The sequence below is a fragment of the Telopea speciosissima genome, chromosome 1 (assembly GCF_018873765.1).
Source record: "Telopea speciosissima isolate NSW1024214 ecotype Mountain lineage chromosome 1, Tspe_v1, whole genome shotgun sequence".
Classification (NCBI taxonomy): Eukaryota; Viridiplantae; Streptophyta; class Magnoliopsida; order Proteales; family Proteaceae; genus Telopea; species Telopea speciosissima.
Window position 1 is genome coordinate 9625333 of NC_057916.1, and position 23817 is coordinate 9649149.

The 23817-nt window shown below is 40.2% G+C and overlaps 1 protein-coding gene across 1 annotated transcript; it reads right to left on the reverse strand.

Moving 5' to 3' along the window:
- Positions 1–234: 234 nt before the first annotated feature.
- LOC122671646 (phosphopantetheine adenylyltransferase 1) lies at positions 235–22321 on the reverse strand. Its single transcript, XM_043868996.1, has 7 exons — positions 22119–22321; positions 21855–21987; positions 21661–21732; positions 21480–21539; positions 1823–1917; positions 1158–1227; positions 235–377 (listed from the first exon to the last, which is right to left on the reverse strand). Exons 1-7 carry the CDS (start codon positions 22127–22129, stop codon positions 249–251), a joined length of 570 nt encoding a protein of 189 aa, XP_043724931.1. The 5' UTR covers positions 22130–22321; the 3' UTR covers positions 235–248.
- Between the last annotated feature and the right edge of the window lie 1496 nt (positions 22322–23817).

Genomic DNA, 23817 nt, shown 5'->3' on the forward strand with positions numbered 1-23817 from the left:
TCTCACGTGGATTACATTTCTAATATCTTTCTTATTCAGTTTCTGTTGCATCATCTTTGCCTCATTGCAGTACTGACAACAATCTTCTGTAAATACTTTTTTTGGCTCCTCCAAGAGTTCATTCTATATCAGAATCGGCTAACTGAATCTCCTATTTATGATAGCCACAATTAAGGAGCTTAAGTGATTCTACGCACTCCTTACCACCCCATCGCTACCAACTTCACCTCCTGCTTCAACATACATCATCAAGTTATTTGATTCTCCCTGACAGTGCACCTCTGCAACTTGGATTTCTCAGCCTCTAGTTTCCTCAATGCAGTTGAACTAAGCTTTTCACCACTCTTTTCTTCAGGCAAAAGATCCACTACCTCAATCTGTTTTGATATACCAAAAAAAACATAAAAAGTGGGAGATCCAGGTCCATTAAATTCCAGCCTTCATCTAGAAATAGGAATTCCCTGGGAATAAAATGAGCTGGACTCTTTAAGTTAAAATCATCTTTGCATTTTGTGTTTACATGGGGCACTACTACTGTCCTGCTTCAGAAAGAAAATATTATCTAAAAAGTGAAAGCTGGTCCAAGACAAGGGTGTGAAAGATGCACTAAACAATAGTTAAACCAGTGTTTCATTGTTCTTCTCTTCAGACAAAGGTCCCACTTCCTCAATATGTGAGAGGATCCAAACAGAAAATAGACTGATCCAAATTAACATTGTTCCTTTACTTTTTCATTATCAATTAGCTGGAAAAAAAATGTTGGGATCTAAAATTTCTAGAACATTTGCATAATCTTGCACACCCTGATCATTTTCTCTTATCTTAGGCAGAACTGCACTCCCATTTGAAATAAGACAACATCATATGGAAGTGTGGAAGTTTTGGTATATGAATGGGTGAAAGACACAAAAAAGTGTGAATATAACATTTTCCAATGTTTGTAAAAGTAACTACAAGTTTATCATAAGAATAAATTCTGGGATACTGTCCGTTTTCTCATACTCCCATGAAAGATATTCAAATCAGCATTTCACCAAGGAGCAGAATTTAGAGATTCATTCATTCAATAATGATTGTGTGTGTGTGTGTGTGTGTGTGTGTGTGTGTGTGTGAGAGAGAGAGAGAGAGAGAGAGAGAGAGAGAGATTAAATGCAAACCTTCAATTGTGGCAGACCCTTTTCAGCTCTTCGCTTGTTAACAGATATTCCTCCAACCAACGTTTCTTTGCTGGAAAAACAGATAACTGACAAATTAGCAGGCTCGGCCAGCAGACCTGGCCGGCAGCCACCTCTTCATCCCCTCCCATGTTGTGTGTGCCCAGCGTGAGTGTTTTTGTATGTTCCTTTGTTTATGTGTGTGCTGCTACCTATGTGTGTGTACGTGTGTATGTTGCAGCTCAGGTGTTTGTGGTAATGTCCAAGTGTGTAGGTGTGTGATGGGGTGCTGCCCAAGTGGCTGGATTTGTGAGTGAGTGTGTGGGCGTGTGAGTATATGTGTCCTTGGGTTGTTGTGTGGCTGTCCATGTGGCAGTGTGTGTGTGACTGTGTGTGTGTGTTCTTGTGTGAGGATATGATATGTGTGATTGTGAATGTGAGTGTGAGTGTGCTTCTAAGTTTGGGTGTGTGTATTGGGTTGAGGTCTTTGTGACCTCGGTGACAGCTACGAAAAAAATTAAAGAGAAGAAAATTTTCACGTTGTTATTTAACGGCGGCCCGCGAGGGCCTGCACCCATATCTTACCCGGATTTGGGGGCGCTACATTAAGCCACAAGAATTTTATGCCCTATAGAGAAAAAATACAATTGCAAACATACTAGATATACCTGACAATAATAGCATCCAATTTGTCATCAACAATTGATGGGCCATAAGGATCCATTATAGCTTCCATTTCCACCTTCAATCCTGGTTTGATGGACTGCGATCAAGATCAAAGGTAAGCCCTTATTCAGGTACCAACAAATCAGATATACGTTTTACAAACATTACCTCTTTCAATTTGTAAAAGAAGTCTACTTTTGTAGTCTTCATAAAAATGCTAACCATTGGTTCCGTATACTATATAATTTAACTGGTTGAGGCAAAGTGAATTAACCTTTTTTTTTTTTTGGGTGAATAAATAATTCATTACCAAAGCCCCAAAATGGGAAGAGAGAGAGAGAGAGGGGTTGGGGGGGGGGGAACTATACAAAGCCTCAAGCCCTACAAGCCCTAGAGGGGCGAGCTAGGAGACTGAAAAAGAGAATCATCTAAGCCCCAGGAAGTAACAATATGCTTGTTCCAGGGAGAATCTAGGAAAGAACCATGGCGGAGCAAGTATAGCCTGGAATTGACATCAAAGAAGATGGCTTTCCAAATCATGTCGAAAGAACGAGAATTGGAGGTCCATCTTCGAAGATTCCTCTCCATCCAGATGTGCGAGATAGCGGCCCCAAACACCAACATGCCGGCGGAGTCACAGATAGAATTGCCTGAAAAAGTCATATCCAACCAAAGTCAATCCCGGGCAAAGGGTAAAGGTCTTCTACTATGGGGCGCAATGAAATCTAAAGCTTTCTTCCAAATAGTGGAGGTGAAAGGGCAAGAAAAAAATAGGTGATCAACGTCCTCAATACCGTCCTAACAAAGGATACAAGAAGGGGAGACAGGGATGTGGCGGAAAAGAGAAAGGCTTGGGTAGGGAGGTAATTGTTTAGGGGTCTCCAGACATTGAAGCTATGGCGGGGGATGCAACCTTTGAACAAAACAAGTTTGTGCCAGGGGACAATGGGGGCATGAGTCCTAACATAGTCCCAAGCAGACCTACAACTAAAGAGATCATTGGGGCCTTGGGGGAGGGGGTCCAAATGATCTTGTCCAAGTGGGAGGTGGGGGGGGGGGAAGGGAGGAGAGAGGCCCAAACTTGGGTGAGACAAGGGGGAAAGTGGGAGGGAGGGGACCACAAGCCATGGGAGATAATAGAGGAGAGTGGGGCAAATTTAGGGATGCCAAAGGAGTAGACTGAGCGGGCTCCTAAGGTATTGAAGAGGACTCTCAAAGGGTGCCATGGGTCAAGCCAAAGGGAAGTGGAGGTCCCATCGGCGATCAGGGAGGAGGTAGCTCTAAGGGCTAAGGGCTTGAGGAGGAGGATTTTGCGCTAGACCCAAGAGGTGTCTGCTAAATGAGGGGCTGTCCAAATGGAGTCTTTTTTGAGGAGATAGGAGTAGATCCAATTGATCCAGATGGAGTCCTGCTTAGTGAGATTTTCCAAATTTTCTTGAGGATGCCTGTAATGCTAAAATCTAGGATCCTACAGAGGTCGAGACCTTCTTCAAATTTAGGGAAGCAGATGGTTGCCCAACTAAGCGGGTAGACGAATTTGGAGCATTCTTTTCCTTTCCAAAGGAAGGCGTAGAAGAGAGATTCCATTGCTTTAATTGTGGATTTGGGGAGCTCATATATGTCACACCAGTAAATATAAGAAGATTGAAGAACAGACCTAATCAACTCAATCCTGCCAGCGAAGGAGAGGAGTTTACCCTTCCAGAGCTGGAGACTTTAGCCGATGAGATCCAGCATAGGGATACAGTGATGACTAGTCAGTCTGGCAGGAATGAGAAGGCGGCCAAGATATTTGACTGGGACTCTGGGAGGGAACCTAGGGAGAATCTCGTCAGGTGAAGGAAATTTTTTGTCGGATTCCGAAACACCTGAGATGAAGATATGGGATTTCAAAAGATTGATCTGAAGACCAGAAAGGTTTTCGAAGAGTGTAAGGGAAGACATAATGGAAGAGATGGAGGAGGGGTTAGCCTTGGAAAAGATCATGAGATCATCTGCAAAGACTAGGTTGGTAAGGTTGAGGGCCTTAACACTTAGGAATGGGGGAGATGAGGAGCTGGTCAGTTGCAGACTGGATACTCCTAGAGAGGGCCTCAAGAGCAAGGGAGAAGAGAAAGGGGGATAGGGGGCATCCTTGACGGATTCCCACTTTAAAGGGAAGAAACCGGCAGGGGAGCCATTGACAATGACAGAGAAGAAAGGAGAGGATATGCAAGAGTTAATCCAATGGATGAAGACAGGGGGAAAGGACATTTGAGACATGACATCGCAAATGAAGTCCCACCATAGGGAGTTAAATGCTTTGTGGATATGAATTTTCATGAGGGCAACAGAGGAATGGTTTATGATCAAAACCCCTGACAATTTCCGAACAAAGGGGGATGTTATCGGCTATACTTCTCCCAGAGATGAAAGGCGATTGATTAGTTATAGTTAATAATACCTATAACTAATCAATTTAAGGCATGGCATTGATGGATGCAAACGTTGCATCTTAAGTCATAAGACTCATAACTTCCATGATGTGCTATCAGTCTATAAATGGAATAATTCAGAAGACAAAAGTTCCAAGTGAGGTATGACAATACCTTCTCAATTAGCTAGGAAATGGAGCATTACATGGAATGAACTGATTTGTGACTATAACTTCCTAGTAATATGATCTTGTTATTATATGCTGTTGCAATTGGCATAAAGGATTGCGTAAAGGCGGAACTTAGTTATGTTATTACATGGCTTGAAAATGTAGCGAATATATACAGCTGGACAGATTATTAGGGGGTATTTAAGTGGTACGGTGAGGTAGTTGTAAGTTTGTTTATGGTCCTTGGCATCTTCATAATCTCATTTTGCATACTTGGAGCCTGATTACCAGACACATCTTGTTCGAATAAGCAATGCATCAGTGGATGGCTTAGATAAAGGAACGAAGGAGGGCTTTCCGTCATATTAGGCTTACTAATCCACTTCTTAAGTGATAAGCCTGTGTTTTCAATTGGTGGAGTGCACTTATTTCTTTGTATGAGGTAGTATGTGTTCGTAGAATGTTGATTTGAACTCCCTTGAGGTGTTGTCCTCTAATTTCTGTCCATAATAATGGTTGTTATCCACTTAGAAAGTGAAGGACTAGTTACAGGATGAGTTAACCACAAATCTGTTGGGACTTGAGTAGAACTCACCTTTAAAAGCTAGCCGTTAAGGAGAGGGTGCCCAAGTTCTTATCAGCTTTCACATCGGGCTACTCACATCCGATGTGGGATCATGTTGTTGCCTAATGGGGCTCGATCTAGTGTATGGGCACTAGATTGGGTCAGCCTAGTATGGGATAGGTTAAAGGGTTTGACTTAACGCATTCGATCAGCTCTGGAGCTTTTGGCGTATCGGTCAAGTACCTAACACTCAAAGCCAGGCACCACATCACGGGTTCGAGTCATGGAAAGGGCTTACCTAGGAGAGGGCTACCTAGAGTAGAGTGAAAGCTGTCACGAAAGGGCTACTTGCTGCCAGGCAGAAACCTTTGGGCAGGGTGGAGCCGCTTGGAAAGGGTTACTTACTACTAGAGTGAGAGCTGCCTAGAGTGAAAGCGGCTGAGGACGACGGTTGTGGAAGCGTGGTGGTCTGTTATGTGCCTAACGGAGCTCGATATAGTGTATGGGCACTAGATTGGGCCAGCCTAGTATAAAATAGTTAAAGGGTTTGATTTAATACGTTCCATCAACTCTGAAGCTTTTGGTGTATCGATCAAGTACCTAACAGATCATTGCTTTCACGTGGAACCCCAACAATCTTCCCCTCCACACAGGAGCACACGTGGAAACTAAAATCTTTCCCAAGGGATTTTTTCCATCCTCAAGAGACACACTGGAGTTGCCACTGCATGGCTCTAATACCACTTGCTGGGAAAAATAAATCCTTCCCACCTATATAAGGTTATGGAGAATCGGAGATACACAAAAACAAGCACATATACGTAAAATAATCACATACAGAAACAAATCAAACCAACTACAAAAGAACACAACAATTTTAACATGGAAAACCCTTCTCAAGGTAAAAGGGAAAAACCACAGGACCTCATCTAAGTGGAACTTCCACTATGACAAGTAATGGGATAACAAATCTTCTATCTAACCAATGTTAGAGGTTAATAAACATCAAGAATAATAATTCTTCTTGGATAACAAAATAACTCACCAAACAAGGTAGACCAACAAGAATACAATACTCACACCTCAATACCCAACATGACAAAAACAATGAAAGCCATAGAACCTTCATTCCCTTATTCCCTTAATAGAGAGAATGTTGTCATGCCGTAACCCAAGGAACACAAGAGAGCACCCAAAAAACCTAAGTTTTTCTTTGTTTTCCTCTCTACCTTTTCACTCATGGAAAAAAATCCAAAGACAAAAAAAGAGATCATACATACCCATGCTCATCCCCTTCTCACTTCCCTTTCTAGGAACACAAAGCTAAGCGATAGATGACCGAGTTATGGTGGTACGTGGGTGTCCAATAGCATCGTACACATATCTACGCACACAGTTCTGTGGCTGTGTTAACTTTAGTGAAAGCCGCCTCCTTTTACTGAAACCTCCTCTCTATTTGACTTCAGAAGTGAGACATTAGAGAGCCCCAACAACAAGACGTGTGGGTCACCCTCTTTTAAGTAAGGAGGATCCCAACAAACTCCAAATTCCTTGTCCGAGTCACGAGAAGGAATCTACCAAACATGAAATGTAAACATCTGTATAACCCTGTAACACAGGCTTTCTACCATGACGTACACCAAACTTCTCATATAGTAGGAATGTCTACTGCCTCTTGCCAATCCTATGCATGGTTCCTTTGCCACTACAAACAACTTACTCTCTCCATTCTTCACCCTAAGTAATATAGTCCTAGGTGGCAAGGAAACCAGCTAGGAGCCAAGCAACAGGATCAACTATGAACAGGAAGTCTGATTGGACAGAAATTGAGATTTTAGTCCAAATTAGGGCTAGGGTTAGGGTAATGGGGGGGTTGAATCTTATATGGTAAAGCTGGGCAGGTTTAGAGGAGTCTAAAAAACTAGGTTTAGTGCAGTTTGAATAAGAATTTCAAAATCAGAAAATTAGGGTTTCGGGTTTTTGAAAAGATGAGAGCGAGGGGATCTAGGGTTTAGAGATGGATTTAGGGCAGGGGGTTAAGGTCGAGTTCTCTAGGGGTTGGGAGACGTCACTCGACCAAGGTTTGAAGGGAGAATGGAGCTGAAGCTAATAGGGATGAGGGGAATTAGGGTTTCGAAGTGGGAATGGAGCTGAAGCTAAGGTCGAGTGGTCGGGAGGCTGTGGAGGTACTGTGGTTAAAATTTAGAGTGATGTTGATGCTGGAATAAGTCTGTGAGTGAATGTGAGTGAATTAGGGCTAAGGAAATTGAAGGAAATAAAAGGGGGAGGTTAGGGATGAGCTGATGAGGGTTAAAAGTAGAGGATTGGGGATGGGGGGCTTCAAACTTACTTGGAGATGCAGGCGGAATGATGGCAGCAACTGAAACTTGAAGAAGCCTGTTCGGACCACCCGGTCTTCACACCGCAAGGTGTTGATTGGATCAAACACCAATCCCACCTTACCTTGGTCAAACACAAAGCAATCTCACAAGGAGAAGAGAAGCAGCAGCTTGCAAAGCAATTTAATTTCAGAAAAGTGGAGAATGAAGTGCTCCACAATTTGCATTAATATAAGGGTTTTTTACAAATGCCCCCCTGAAAATGCCCATTTGTCCAAATGCCTCCCTACAACTTTTTTAATTGTAAACTCCCCCTTACTTTCAAAACATTGTAGCCTTTTAGTCCAATTTGTTAATTTGGGACGTTAGATGTTAGTTTTAGGGAATCTAATGACCAAAATACCCTTCTGATAAAAATACATCAAAATTAAAGAAAAAATGACCAAATTGCCCTCATCTTCCCCAAATCGATTAGGGTTGAAACTGAAAATTTTTCCACAAATTGGTTAGGGTTTGAACCCATCTGGAAAGCAAGAGATCAGATTTCTTGCTTTTTACCTATAGTTCCAGATTGTAGCAGCAACAATCACCTCTCAGAGTAGCAGAAGGTATTCAAATGACTAATTCTATTCTATCTAAAATGAAATTTCAGAACGGAAGAAGCAAACCCAAATGGAGGTCCTTCTTGTGGAAAAATCACGGGGTCGGGGAAGGGTAAGTGAATGTGATTGATTCCGAGCTATAGGTGAAGTTGTTGTGTGCCTAGTTCGTTTTCGTTCTACTTTTGTAGATCTTTCTTTCCTTTTCTCCGGATGTTAAGCTTGAAGGAGTTGATGAAATCGGATGTGGAGAAGAAAATTATAGAATTAGCTTGTAAGAAATTTGTGTAAAGAAAACAGAAATACTCTGTAGTTGTTGATAAATTTTCTCTTTCTTCAACCTTGGTAATCATCTTCTTAGTATTGATACTGTTGAATAGTTTGAGATTTTTTAGGGGATTCTTACGGGTTTTACCTCCCAATTAACGAAGAGAAATTGACGAAATTGTTACGTATGAGATTGAGCTTAATTTCTGCAAATATTCTCCACTTGTTTCTCGATTGAAGATGGAAAATTTTGATTATCACTTAATTTATGGTTGATTTGATTCAGCCCCAATCCTTACTCTAATTTTCGGTTTGGGAAGTACACATGAATTAAGAAACGAATGTTTCATTAAACTTGCAGAGAAGGTGATAATGTACCCTTTTTCCAATTTTTTAAGCGAGATCTTTCAGGAACTGAAACTTGCAGTTGTTTAGATCTCTGTCTTCTTCTCCTAGTAATTATTATTCCACCATCATCAACTCATGGAGATCACCCTTTCCTCTGGCTGACCACTAGATTTTTCTTGGCTGGCCAACGCCAATTCTTTGGGCATAAGAAATGTCTGATTCGTTCAGGGTTCTATTCCTTCACAACCTCAAAATACAATCAGCCCAATCATGAATACGAAGCCAGAGAATCAGACATTTCTTATGCCCTTTATCCATCCACTCTGTACGACCATCTGATCTCTTGCTTTCCAGATGGGTTCAAACCCTAACCAATTTGGGAAAAAATTTTCAGTTTCAACCCTAATCGATTTGGGGAAGATGAGGGCAATTTGGACATTTTCTTCTTCTTTAATTTTGGTGTTTTTATCAAAAGGGCATTTTGGTCATTAGATTCCCTAAAACTAACGTCTAACGTCCCAAATTAACGAATTGGACTAAAATGCTACAATGTTTTGAAAGTTGGGGAGAATTTACAATTAGAAAAGTTGTAAGGGGGCATTTGGACAAATGATCATTTTTAGGGGGGCATTTGTAAAAAACCCTTAATATAAATAGGGCTGAAAGCCTTACAATCATACTCAACCTAGGAGTCTAAGTACCCTGGCCGATTAAACTAATCCACACTCCACTCTAATCGTGGGAGTATGGTGTGGACCCAAATAACAGAAAATAAAACATAAATTAAAAGGTGACTCAAGTCACTTAAAGTGGACCAAAGGTTGAACCAGTTTGGACCGGTTCAACTCAAAACATAAAGAAACACTTAAAAAAATAAACTAAGTATGGATCGACCTAACACTATTGAATATATCACTTGGACAGCAGCTTATTCTTATTCTTCCTCTTGCGGATATAGGGTTGTAGCTCTGCATCACTAAGCCTTATTAGTGCATGTATCATTTTGTGTGCATCACGATATGTACATGCACCATTCCTTGTACACCACTATTTGTGCAATTTTGTGCAAACATTTTGTGTGCCATTCTATGCAACGCTAGTCCCTCTAATGAACAACTTTTATATGTGGAACAGATCCAACTTTGCACCAATCAAAGCTTGTACTTCCATCATGTAGCTACTCCACTTGCATGGCTTTAGCACCCATTGGCCTTTGCTTTTTTCAAAGCATTCTGATTTATCTATATATATTGATGTGGTGGAGCCGTAATAGACATTTGTTACTTCTCTATAGATCATCTCATCAATTGAGATTCAACTAGTAACTCTTGAGGGGGCTACAACCTGTTCACATCACTTGTACCAACTATAAATGTAACATTCCAAACTCAATCAGGGTTTTAGGCACTGCTCTTGCAGGCTCCGACCTAGTAGGTTACAATCTTACATTAATAGTAATAAATAAATCCCAGTCTCGCTTACAACGTAGCAGAAGCATTAGATATTGAATAACAGTTCAAGTCAAATGTATTCAATGGTGGTAGTTATCTACAATGTTGTACAACTAAAATCTTATTCATTCATTCATCAACATTAAATATTCTGAAATAACTTTGTTCTCAAAATATTTCTCTCTGATCTTCTAGCATTACCCACAGTTCAAATACTCCGGAGCTGTAAAAGACTCCACAGCTGACTCGTCATCTGAAAAACATCAACATATATAGGGATGGGCTTACGCCCAGTGAGATACACATGATCCTATACACACAAGCATTCAAAAGAACAATAAATGGAACGGAGACATACATGGCACCTCATAAAACTTCACTCTTTATTTAATTAGCTCAGGTCTTGGCCACTTAGTGAACTACCATAGTGCACAAACAGTTGAGGGTGGTAGTCGACTATAAACATTCCCAGGCACTGTAGCCCAGCATTATAGATGCGTTGTATTCCCATGTGTCCAGGAAATCGTAGCCCTGGGGGAGGACCCCTCATCTATATAAATATCATATTAGACGCACTCTACTCCCATGTCTCCAGGCACCGTAGCCCTGGGGGGAGGACCCCTCGTCCAATCAAAATCATAACAGACGCGCTTTACTCCCATGTGTCCAGGCATAGTAGCCCTAGGGGAGGACCCCTCGTCTATTCTCTTTCTCTTTCAAGAGCCTCATCCAGTACATAACCCCCTACTGGAAAGGGGTGGTAGCCACAGGTATATTTAATACAATAACCATTAATCAAACACACATGCTTCTCTTTCATTTTCTTTCTTTCACTTCCATTTAATCTTTTCTTTCCTTTTTCATTCATCATATAAAGGTAACATTTTCATGGAACTCAAAAGACATTCTTTAACATACTCCACAACATATATTAAGATATTAGTTCACATTCCAACAAACTGGACATTTCAACATTTCATATATCATTACATGGCATACAAAACCAAGCATCCATGTACTTTCATTTAAATCAATAAATACATGAACATCATTCATTCTCTTTCTTTCTTTTTCATTTCATCTTTCTTACATTTATTTCTTTACTTCCTTTCTCGTTCTTTCTCCTTCATTCCATTTTCATTCTTTTCATTTGACATGATATATGTTAGGAAGGGGGAGTCGTGAATAGGGAGCTAGCGTCAGCTCCTATTCACGACTCCTCTAATGAGGGGTATTTTTGTCTATGTGGCTTTTATGATTTACCCTACTTAATATATGTGTTTGGGAACAGTCGTTCTAACGACTGCAGTCCCAATTGTGCAGTTCCACTTTCTCCTTCTCCTCTCTTCTTCTTCCTTCTTCTTCATCACTAAATCTAATATGGTATCAGAGCAGGGACTGTAGGAGTCTATCATTCATCCTTAATCCTGTCCCTGTTCCTGCGTTTTGATTTGAATAAGCTTGCGGTTTTGAAGACTTGAAGGTTTGGGACTTCTCGTGCTCTTATCTTAAAGGGGATGCAGCACCCTTTGCTGCAGTTTGGTGGTTTTATTTGAGACTAGTTCATGACTATAATAAAGAACTAGGTCTCGATTTTGTGGAGTTATTTTTTGGTATGTGCCAAGGTGGAGATCAATTCAGGTTTTGTGTCTTTATTTTTTGGTGGTGATTGCTTGTCCAAGGTGGAGATCGATTCAGGTTTTGAGGTTTTTATTTTTATTGGTTGTGATTGATTGAAGATCATATCAGCTTGCTGTCCTACAGTTACAGAACTTTGTAATTTGAGGAGTGTTTACTGTCCATCAGTTTCACTCTGTCCGAGGCTTCTCTGTGAAGATTCAAGGTGTTTAGTGAAGCATGGGTGATGCAAAGACGACTGTGACTGAACTATCCTCCTCTTCTCATCGCAATACCGAAAGGAAACTTGAAGGGATTTCTAATTTTCAGCAGTGGAAAAAGGTGGTTTGATTGGCCTTGACAGGGCGTGATCAACAGGATCATCTCACAAAGCCAAAGCCTGAAGGAGACACGACATGGGATACAGTGGATGCACGAATATTGAGTCAGATGTCGAACTCAATGGATAATCAGATTGCAGACCTGGTTACTCACATTGACACAGTAAAGGATTTATGGGAATACTTGAATGTCCTCTATTCTAGGAAGGACAACTTGTCTTGGATTTATGACCTGTCCCAAGCTTTTTATAAAGTGGATCAGAAGACTCTAACTGTAACCCAATATTTTGCGGAATTCAAGCGACTATATGAGGAGTTGAATTCCATTTTTCCTATCACATCTGATGTGAAAGAGATGCAGCAACAGCGAGAGCAGCTGGCTGTTATGGTATTTTTGGGTGGACTTCGAAAAGAATTTTGAGCCAGTACGGTCTCAAATCCTTGGTGGGGATAGAGTCACCACACTTCCAGAAGCTTTTTCTCGACTTTTACGGGTTTCTCGTGAGAACAGCCAAGATTCCACCCATGGTAATGAGAGTTCCGCACTTGCAGCCTTTCCCAACCGTGGGTCTAGTGGTGGGACAGGTACGGGCAGCAGTGGTGGTGGCCGTGGTCGTGGGTCAGGGAACAGTAATGCACCCACATCCGGCACTTCAGAGACTTCAGGACAGGTGCGCACTTGTCATCATTGTGGCAGAGCTAGTCACATTCAGCGCTTTTGTTGGAAGCTTCATGGTAAACCACCTCAGTTTGCGAATTCAGCCAGCAGTGATCCGGTGGTTACCCCTCCTTCCAAGCCTGAGGGTAAAACAGTGACTATGTCTGATGAAAATTATGAGCGATTTACTCAATTTCAGAATTCTCAGTCATCTCAGTTCTCCACTGCTACCCTAGTTCAGCAAGGTAATGCTATTGCATGCCTATCATCTACTTCTCGTCCCTGGATCATTGATTCAGGTGCTTTGGACCATATGACTGGAGCATCAGGTATTTTTTCTTCATTTCGTGAATCTTCTTCCAATGTTGTGTTAGCCGATGGATCTCTTGCTAAAGTTCAGGGTACAGGCACTGTGCAAGTTACCCCCTCTTTGTTGTTGTCCTCCGTTTCTTACTTGCCCAAATTTCCTTTTAATTTATTATCTGTTCAAAAATTTACCAAAGCTAACAATTGTTCTGTTACCTTTTTTCCTGATTATTGTGAGTTTCAGGATCTCCAATCGAGGAAGACGATTGGTAGAGGTCGCGTATCTGAGGAACTGTATCTTCTTGACGACGCATCTACTGTGGCGTGTTCGAGTGTGGCACTTCCTCATCAAATTCATTGTCGTTTGGGTCATCCTTCCTTGCAGAGTTTGAAGATTTTAGATAGTCGGTTTCAGTCCTTGTCTAATTTACAGTGAGTCTTGTCAGTTTGGGAAACTTCACCGTGTAAGTTATCCCCCTCGAGTCAATAACAGGGCTGTCCAACCCTTTTCTTTAGTTCATTCTGATGTGTGGGGTCCGTGTCCTGTTACTTCTGTGCTGGGTTTTCGTTACTTTGTCACTTTTGTGGATGACTTTTCCAGAGTTACCTGGATTTATTTAATGAAAGATCGTTCTGAATTGTTTTCCATTTTCTATACTTTTGTGCTTGAAATTCAGAATCAATTTACTACTTCTTTGAAAGTTCTTCGAAGTGACAATGCAAAAGAATATTTTTCTGCTCCCTTCAATGAGTTTATGGTTCAGCATGGGATCATTCATCAGTCCTCCTATGCGGATACACCTCAACAAAATGGTGTAGCCAAGAGGAAGAACAGACATTTGATGGAAGTCACTCGATCTCTTTTATTTGAGATGAAAGTGGCTAAAATTTTTTGGGCTGATGCTGTTTTGACTGCGTGTTATCTTATTAACCACATGCCTTCTTCTGTTTTGGGTGGTGGTATTCCATACTCTTTGTTGTTCCCTTCCCATCCATTGTTTGTCTTACCACCACGTGTTTTTGGGTGTGTTAGTTTTATTCGGGATCATCGTCCTGGTCGCTCTAAGTTGGATCCTAGAGCTCTTAAATGTCTTTTCGTGGGGTATTCTAAAACCCAAAAGGGTTACCGTTGTTATTCTTTCGATTTAAAGAAGTTCTTTGTTACCGCTAATGTCTCCTTCTTTGAATCTACTCCATTTGTTGCATCCTCACTGCCTGCTTCAGAGTTGGACGATGATCTCCCTCTTTATGTTGTCAATACTTCTTCTACTGTGTAGGATCCATTGCCTCATGTGCCACCTCCAACACAACCACTGGCTGTTTTTCGTCGTCGCCCACCCGATGAGCCGACACATCGCATTACACCTATGGAGAGATACAGTACCCAGGCAGCACCATCTCCCACGTCCTCCTCGCCTTCAGATCCACCTCCAGATAATTCCTCCTCGGCTACTGTACCTCCTATTTCTGATCTTGATGTTCCTATTGCTACTCATAAGGGGGTTTGGAGTTGTACCCAACACCCTATTAATCGTTTTGTGTCCTATGCACGTTTGTCCTCTTCTTTTGTTGCTTGTTTGTCTACTATTGACAGTTATCCTATTCTTAGGTGCAGGGCTGCCATGACTGAGGAGTTATCTGCTCTGACGGACAATCAAACATGGGATCTTGTTTCTTTACCCTCTAGTAAGTCTGCTATTTGTTGCCGCTGGATATTTGTGGTGAAGGTTAATCCTGATGGGTCTGTGGCTCGATTGAAGGCCCGTCTTGCTGCTAAAGGCTATGCCCAGGTTTATGGTGTGGACTATCTGGATACTTTCTCTCCGGTTGCGAAACTTACTTCTGTCCGCATTTTGATTTCATTGGCTGCTATACATCACTGACCGTTGTTTCAGCTAGACGTCAAGAATGCATTCTTGCATGGGGACCTCCTTGAGGAGGTGTATATGGAGCAACCTCCTGGTTTTGTTGCTCAGGGGGAGTCTGGTAAGGTGTGTAAGTTGAGGAAATCTTTGTATGAGCTGAAACAGTCACCGAGAGCGTGGTTTAGCCGTTTTACAGATGTTGTGTTAGAATTTGGTTTGACTCGGTCTGAGAGTGATCACTCAGTGTTTTCTCTGGCAGTCAGATGCAGGGAGGATATTTTTGGTAGTTTATGTAGATGATATTGTTATCATAGGGGATGACTCTTCAGGCATTGAGAACTTGAAGACATATTTGGGACAGCAATTCCAGACTAAGGACTTGGGAAGACTAAAGTATTTCTTGGGTATTGAGGTAGCTCAATCAAGGAAAGGGATTTCGCTCTCACAGCGAAAGTATGTGCTTGATTTACTTTCAGAGACAGGATTACTGGGATCTAGGCCTTTGGATACTCCTATTGATCCAAATGTGAAACTTATGGCAGAGGATGGGGATATCTGGATGATCCAGAGAAGTATCGTAGGCTTGTAGGGAAACTCAACTATTTGACTATAACTAGACCTGACATCTCTTTTCCTGTCAGTGTGCTAAGTCAATTTATGTCCGCCCCTCGGACAGTTCATTGGGAGGCAGTTATAGGGTGTTGCGATATATTAAGAAGGATCCAGGGCGTGGTTTCTTATACTCTAATCATGGTCATAGAAGGATTGATGGATTTACTGATGCGGATTGGGCAGGATCTCCTATTGATCGAAAGTCTACTTCGGGCTATTGTGTCTTTGTTGGAGGGAACCTAGTTTCATGGAAGAGCAAGAACAGGCTGTAGTAACTCGATCTAGTGCAGAGTCGGAGTATCGGGCTATGGCTCATGGCACTTGTGAACTAATGTGGATTAGACAGTTGATGACTGAACTTGGATTTGGTGATGATTCTCCTATGCTGTTGTGGTGTGACAATCAAGCGGCTATTCATATTTCTGAGAATCTTGTGTTTCTTGAGAGAACGAAACACATTGAGGTTGATTATTATTTTGTTCGTGAGAAGCTGCAGCAAGGGATTATTTCTCCTCGTCATATTCGCACTGGGGAGCAGCTTGCTGATTTGTTCACCAAGCCTTTGGGAAGTATGAGAGTAAATTATACCTGTACCAAGCCGGGCATGATTAACATCTATGCTCCAGCTTGAGGGGGAGCGTTAGGAAGGGGGAGCCGCGAATAGGGAGCTAGCGTCAGCTCCTATTCACGACTCCTCTAATGAGGGGTATTTTTGTCTATGTGGTTTTTATGATTTACCCTATTTAATATATGTTTTTGGGAGCAGTCATTCTAACGACTGCAGTCCCAATTGTGCAGTTCCTCTTTCTCCTTCTCCTCTCTTCTTCTTCTTCACTAAATCTAATAATATATAAAATCACTTCCTTACATTGATCATCACATAGCACATAACATATTTCATTCTACAGTCATTAGTCATATGCATAGTATCACTTCATACAAGCACTTCCTAGGACACAACATTCATCATTTATGTACTGTTGTGTTAAGCATTTTATTTAATAAAAACTTGATAACATATTTGCTAACACTGATCAAATCATACATCATTCATTCATTTCCATCACATAGCATATACACATTACAACAAAGTACAGTCATGTTTTCACTCACCTTGTTCCACTGTAGTTCTTGAAATGCCTCTGCAACTCTTAAGTTTCGGTAGGCTCAAACACTCAATCTCAGCTCCAAATTTGATGTAGGATCCTTCAAATATAACAATAGACTTCATAAATCAGCTGCAACCCAGTTCAATTCCTTCTAATCCTTGATAAATTCACTTGAATTCTTCTTAATTCATAGTAACCTCTTAGAACCCAATGATTCAGCAATCCAGATCAACATGATTCTCTCTTTCAATTTGTACAATCCAGTATCACAACCCCTTTTATTTCAGGTTCTCTGCAATTCTAATGGTTCCAGCTCCCAACTTGTTACAATTTCCTCCATCAAATGCTTGAACCCAACAGCAGAAACTTCAATTATGTCTTGAATTAGCACAACCCTTCATCTAATCCTCTACTCTAATGATTAAATCTTGAATTCTTTAAGATTCTTTTCAATTCCTTCAGTCTTTTATCAATACAGCTTCTAATTCCATGAACATCCATATCATTCCCTTTTCAATTTAGCAACACAGCATTATTCTAATCTATTCTTGACTCTGAAATATGAAATCATCTCAAATTATTCAATAAAACTTCCTGTGCAATCCTTGCTCTCTCTCAAATTTCCCTTCAAATGTTTGGACCCAGCAGTCTTCTTCTTCTTCTTCTCTAATTCCAGAGCTTGCTCAACCACTCTTGTTTGGCTCCAGAATTTCATAAATCTTGTTAATTTTCCCACTTCCTACAGAAGCTCCCATCAATTTCACACACCCACAACATAATCCTTCATCACTTTCTTCTTTTTCTTCTCTATTTCCCTTGTTGTCCTTCACATTAGAACTCCAGGCCCTCTGTTGCTCAACTCCAGTCCTCAATGGTTAAGGTAAACCCTCAGAATTAGAATCTCAAATTGACATCAGATCTCCAGTTCCTTCTTCTTTCAATTCGCCTTCTTAACTCCGTTGTTGAACCCAGTTGTATTCTTATCTAATCACAAGAACCTCTTGAAGATTTGTTGGTTTAGCAGCTCAACAGTTCATTAATCATACTGGTTTCCCAAGATCAGCCTCTATTTTCTTTAACTATTACTTTAATATACCAAATTCTTCAAGCAAAACTCTGTTGTTCTTCAATTTCTTTCTTGAATTCCCATGGTTCAGCACGCTAATTTCTCCATCTCAAGTGTTTATATACACATGCACTAGTTCCCTTCAATTCCCTGCTCCTCTTCTTCTTCTCTTTCTTTCTTCCTTTTCTTCTTTCTTCTATAAGTTCCAGAATTTCAACAACCCCAGCAACAACTCTGAACTTCAGCTTCTCATCCTCTTCCTTCCTTCTTTTTTTTCTTCTCTTTTTTCTTCCGAGTCTGAAACTCTGCAGTGTGCTAATCGATTCCTTTCTCTTTAGCCTAGCTTAGGAACTTTTAATTAATCTAATTACTAATCTAATTTAGGACTTACTTTAGTTTAACTGACCAGTGAACTAATCAAAATTCTAATTGATCTTAGAGCTAATATAATTTAATTAAATTAATTAACCTCAATTTACTTAGTCAAATCCTCATTACCCTAATGTTGAGACACTTCAACCCTTAAGCTATGTGGCTTCACCTTACCATGACACTTCAACCCCATTTAAAGGTGATGTTGCCACCTAATTTCTTCTCAGCATCATGTGAGAGTCCACCTCATGCTTCAGCCACCACATGCTTTCTCTAAGCATGTCGTGGCAGTCCTAGTCATGCCACCACCTCCTTCTCCTTGTGGCTGCCACATATCAGCCACCTCCTCCTAGACATGCACATGGTATCTCCCAAGGCCACCTCTTCCTCTTAACCATGTGGCTGCTCCTCTTGAATCTCCTAAACTCAAATAAACCATGGCATCCATCTTTGAACCACTTGGTTCAGCCAAACCAAACCAAGCCAAGCCAAGTCACCTCCTACTTGACTATTCACACCTACTTCACTATTCACTTAATGTATTATACAATTACAAATTATATGTTGTATCAATGATATATATCTACATACATTCACCATAGTGTATTATATAATATAAAATTCATATAATTCATATAACTTATATTAAAATTAATAAAATAATTCTCCTCACATTATAATAATATAAAACATTATACATTCCATTGATATAATACTAAAACAGAATATCAAACAATAAAATACTCACAATTATTCAAATATTATTAAAATATTCATAAAAGCATTAGAATATTCCAGGACACCTAATATAATAATGAAATATTCATGACCTGCATACGAGGTGTTACAATAAAAGCATCATCGTCGCATCATCACCATCATCATCTGCGTCTACATTGTCTTGTTGATCGTTATGTGACATGGGAGGAGGATCTGAATAAGATCAACAAGGTCATCAGTATAAACAATCTGTTGAGGAGGGCTGATACGATTTTCCATTATCTGAAAAGATAATAACATCCCCATTTGAGTAGATGGCATCAGCGTCTTTTTCATCTATGCTCTACTCCTTTCTCTTTGAATCTCTATTGCTTCATATACTCTTTTCCATATGCCCTTCTTTTTTGCAATAATTACATGAAATTTATTTCCTTGATTTGTTTTTACTTCTCCCTCTATTTTCTATGGCAAGTGCCTCTTCTAAGGTGAGCCCAAAGATTTTCTTCTCATCCCTTCATTCAACATCACTTGACTCACTAAGAACATCCCATCTGGTGTAGAATTACCAAGAGACACCACCAGTGTCCCCTAGCTGTTGGGTATCAAGTTGAGAAGTAACAGGGCTTGAAATATTTCATCAAACATCATCTTCATAGGGAGAGCTGATTTTGCCGCCTCGTTCAAATGTTCTGCAATTGAGCTTCCTACTATATGCTTCAGGTTCACAAGCTTCCTAATTAAGAAAGCTTTGTTGCCAACAGTCTTCCTATCGTACAGTCCTTTTAGTTTCTTCCATAGTAAATGTAATGTAGCCTAGGTGAAATAAATCTCACTTAGGACCAGGTTCTGTTTTAGGGTTGGCCGAATGGGCAGTTTAGGGTAACTAGGGCAAAATTAGGGTTAGGAATGGGAGATTGAGTTAGGGTTTTATTGGGTAATGGTCTGCAGAATTTTAGGAGTCTATTAGAATAGGTTTTAATGAGGTTTGAATAAGAAATAGAAATTCAGAAATATTAGGGTTAGGGTTTTGGGTTTCCAGATTTAGGATCTAAGCTGAAACTAGGGTTAGGAGCAGATTTAGGGGCTGGGCTTTAGGTCGAGTTTTCCTAGCAGAGAGGGGGTGGTTCGGCTGGACTTTGGTGGGGTTTTGATGGCTGGTTAGGCCTAGGCAGATCTTAGGGTTTCTGGGTTTTTATGTTGAGGGAGGGAATTAGGGTTTGTAGTGGATAGGTGAGGCTGCAACTGAGATCGAGTGGGAGGGTTACTGTGATGGACCTGTGGTTAGGTTTTGAGTGTAATCTGATGAGGGAATAGGGCTGTGATGAATGTAGATGAAGCTAGGGTTTGGGGAAGTCGATTAGGTTCGATGGAAGTAAGAAGAAGAGATGATAAAGTTGCAGGAAATTGTAACTCTTACTGGAATTGCAGAATTTCAGCAGCAGCAACCTTGAAGAACTTGAAGGAAGCAGAAGACGAACCTCCCGATCTGCAAGATGCAAGGAGTCGCGGATTACTCCAGCCCTAGCCCTTGATATTACTCACAAGGGGCCTTGATATGACACACAAGACAGAGAAGCAGCAGCAGTCATGGCGGCAGCAGCAAGAAGAAACAAAATTTCAAACATAATAGGTGGGGAGCCTCCCACGATTCTACTATTTATAATAATAAAGGGGCCTAAAGGCCTTACAAATAATCAATCTAAAGCAATCCTAATCAGATTAGGAGTTGGGATTCCTAATCTGAATCCTAATTATAAAACATAGAATAGACTTATACTCTAAATAGGAGTATAAGTGTAAACAACTAAAACAAATAAAATAAAATACTAATCCCTCTAAAATCGTGGAGGGGAACTAAGAAGATAAACCATGAAAAAGACTGTTTTAACCCTAGGCTAAAAGAACAAACAAATAAAAAGGCTCCAACGAAAAAATCAAAGAACAGCCAAATTAATCATGGTTTCGGCTTCTGCATCAAAATGTGTCGATGTCTCTTTTGATCTGTGATGAAAAACGATATCATCCAGAAATTGTCAGATAAATCCAACGGCTTTCTGATCCGAGGTCTTTCATTCAGCATCATACATTTTTCCTAGTTTCGTTGTATCACCCTCTACGGGTGTATACAGATCATTGCAATATAGCAAGTCTTCCATCTTTGTTTTCCAAACCATCTTGTAGCTCACATTCAAGCTAATCATCCGTGTTGTGGTTCCCTCATCTTTTACACACGATTTTAAGAACCTCACTCTAATATCAATTGTTAGGACTCGGGTAAAATAATCCTTAAAAACTATCGATTAAGGAGAAAGTATCCAAGTCTTAACAAGTGGCATCAGAGCCAAGGCATGGCAACTCCTGTGTGCTTTCGAGAATGGAAAAAGAAAAAAAATTGAAAGATCTCAATTCCCACGTGTGCTCCCATGTGAAGAGGGAGATTTGTTGGGGTTCCACAAAAGCAACGATCCCACATCGAATGTAAGTATTCTGATATGAAGGCTTATAAAGACTAGTGCACCCTCTCCTTAATGGCTAGCTTTTAAAGGTGAATTCTACCCGAGTCCCAACAAAGTCATCCTAACTTTCCCTACAACTTAAAAAAATTATGCAACGCTAAGAAATTTTCAGTTTTAAGTTTCCTAAAGTTTTTAACCAAATAAGAAATTTTCAGTTTCAAATTTCCTAAAGATTTCAACCAAATCTGGTTTTCTTGCAAACCTTCTTTTTTTTGACACAATTGAGAGTTAACAAGATTAATGTATTTGAACGACATATACAACAAAATCCCATCATTTTGCAGAAAGCTAGAAAATGCAATGAGGATGATTTTCCTATCTTACCTTGATGTAATCCTCTACGGCTTTCATTCTCTTCTCGATGGGCTCAATCATGTCTGCCAACTGCAAAGCAAACCACAAAGGCACAAATCATCTATTCAAACTACTCATCATCCAAGAAGCCATGCAAAAACATCTGAATAAATGACATTATAATAAAAAAGATGAAATAAAGAGAACAAACCTCTTTCTTGATCAGCATTGGTCCATCACAAATCCCCACAACCACCCGATCCTTGGCATGCTCTGCCACTGCCTAATAAAAATCATTTAATGTTTTTAACAACAACAACAAAGATAATGATCCCAATAGACTCATTAAATTTCAGAATTTAAAAAGAAAATGATAAAATAGGAATCAAGCTCAGGAACTAAAACCTTCAGAAGAGCTCGATGACCATCATGCAAACGGTCAAAGGTTCCACCAAGGACAACAGAACCATAGGGTGCATGAACCAATCTAGTCTCAGAAGCTTTCTCTGAATCGGAGACCAACCCATTACTTCCCATTCTGCAAAGACCAAAAAAGAAGGAAAAACAGAATAGGAGGGGAAAAACATTAAGGATTTCATCAAAATAACTTAACCCATCATTACAAAAAGGCCAAGGATTAAAATCAAAACAAATATGAGTTGATCATACAGTTCTCCCATTGATTCGACAAGCTTCTCAAGAATCTCATACCTACTTTCTTCTACTTCAGAGAATGTTAGAATTGTTTACAAAAGGAATTAAACTGGGTCGTGATTCAAAATGAGTTCATGAAGAAGACAAAGAAGGATCAGCCAATAGCCAAGAAGGTGTCATATTTCAATCTCTCAACACTTTTGTTGCAAACATGTGTTGAAACCATAGTAAGTTCATGTAGGCAAAAAAGGGGTACGGATATGTACGAATATTAAACAAACTAGAAGGTAAATTGGCAATAATACTTTTAAAAATCTGGCGCAATAAAATTTATACTGAAATAAAATGGTATGTGTTTAATACAGTTCCTTTGGGATAAAAAAAGGGCACATATTCACCATACAACAGACGTGTACATCACCTAAAAACAAAATAATAGCAAGAAAACAATAATTTTATCAAAAGGAAGCCTTACAACTGGAAAAAAAACATAATATAGAAACTGAAAGTTTCGACCAAGATACCTCGGTTTCACAGCTTACCGAGACGAAACCTTGGCTCAATACTGGATCGGACCAGGTTTCGACTTCTTTCAACAATATTTCAGATATCTCAGTTGTTTTGAACTGGTACGACCAAAACTGGTTGAACCAATCATATACCCCATCTCATTGAAACCTCCCTGTTTCAATAGGTTTTGACACCCAACTCCACTGTTTCGCTGGTTTCAACATAGGGGAGCAATTTTTGGCCAAAAACTTGTATTTGTTGCCCAAATTAGTTCATTAAACACCATTTTTTGCATTCCCATCAAGATTCAACCCTTCTACTCCTTGGATTGGAAGATTGGAGCTTGAAGGTAGTTCCTTTTCTCCCCAAATCTAATTTTTGGTAGAATATACTAATAGACATGGTAGTCTCCTTTCAATTTTTTATATGTTACATAGAATGGCCCGATATATGACTTCAAGGAGTCGGATTTTTTTTTTTTAGGTTGCTGAATTATTTATTGAATTTTCTGTTTTAAAATTTTATTTTCCCACAACATATTTTTTTGTAAAAAATAGGGTTAATATGTGATGGATGGACTTCAAAATAAGATATTTTAGACACCGTTGACCTATCTATGGCTTAACCAAGTCGGTATTTTTTTACTTTTTAATTTTCATGTTTTCCAAAATTAATTGATGATATTAAAAAAATCAAAATAAGGGTTTTCTTTCTTGTCACTACGCCCAGTGAAACAATTCACTTCACTATGACATTCTTATCCTCACTTTTCATCCATGTTACTCAAAATATGAAGGGTTTATATTGTAATTTCACAAACTAATAATACTTTACCAAATCTCTACCCAGTGGCCTAGCTCCCGTTCCCCTCTCCCTCCCTCTCCGGCTTCAGGATCCCCTCCCATGTCCACTCCCTCTTTTGTTCAACCCCCGTCCCTCCCTCAGGCCTTAGGTGGAACCATCGTTGTCAAGGCGTCGCCTAGGCAATGCCTAGCCGTCCAAGCGCCTTGGTCAACTTGGGTGCCTTGGACGCCTTGGTCGCCTAATTGGTGTCGCTTTGATTTTGGCCCCTCTCCAATGCCTAGACCGCCTAGACGCCATGACAACTATGGGTGGAACCTCCCACATCGTCCACTTAACTGTAAACCATCATGAACGAAGATCCTATGCCCTGTTTAGCATCGATTTCCAGAATGTCAGCCTC

Bases quoted from the DNA above. Each gene is read 5' to 3' on its own strand.
- LOC122671646 (XM_043868996.1), bottom strand. The intron at 21,540-21,660 runs GTTTGTTCTCTT...TTTGCTTTGCAG, and splicing joins CAATGCTGATCAAGAAAGAG to TTGGCAGACATGATTGAGCC. The intron at 1,228-1,822 runs GTATATCTAGTA...CTGTTTTTCCAG, and splicing joins TTGGATGCTATTATTGTCAG to CAAAGAAACGTTGGTTGGAG.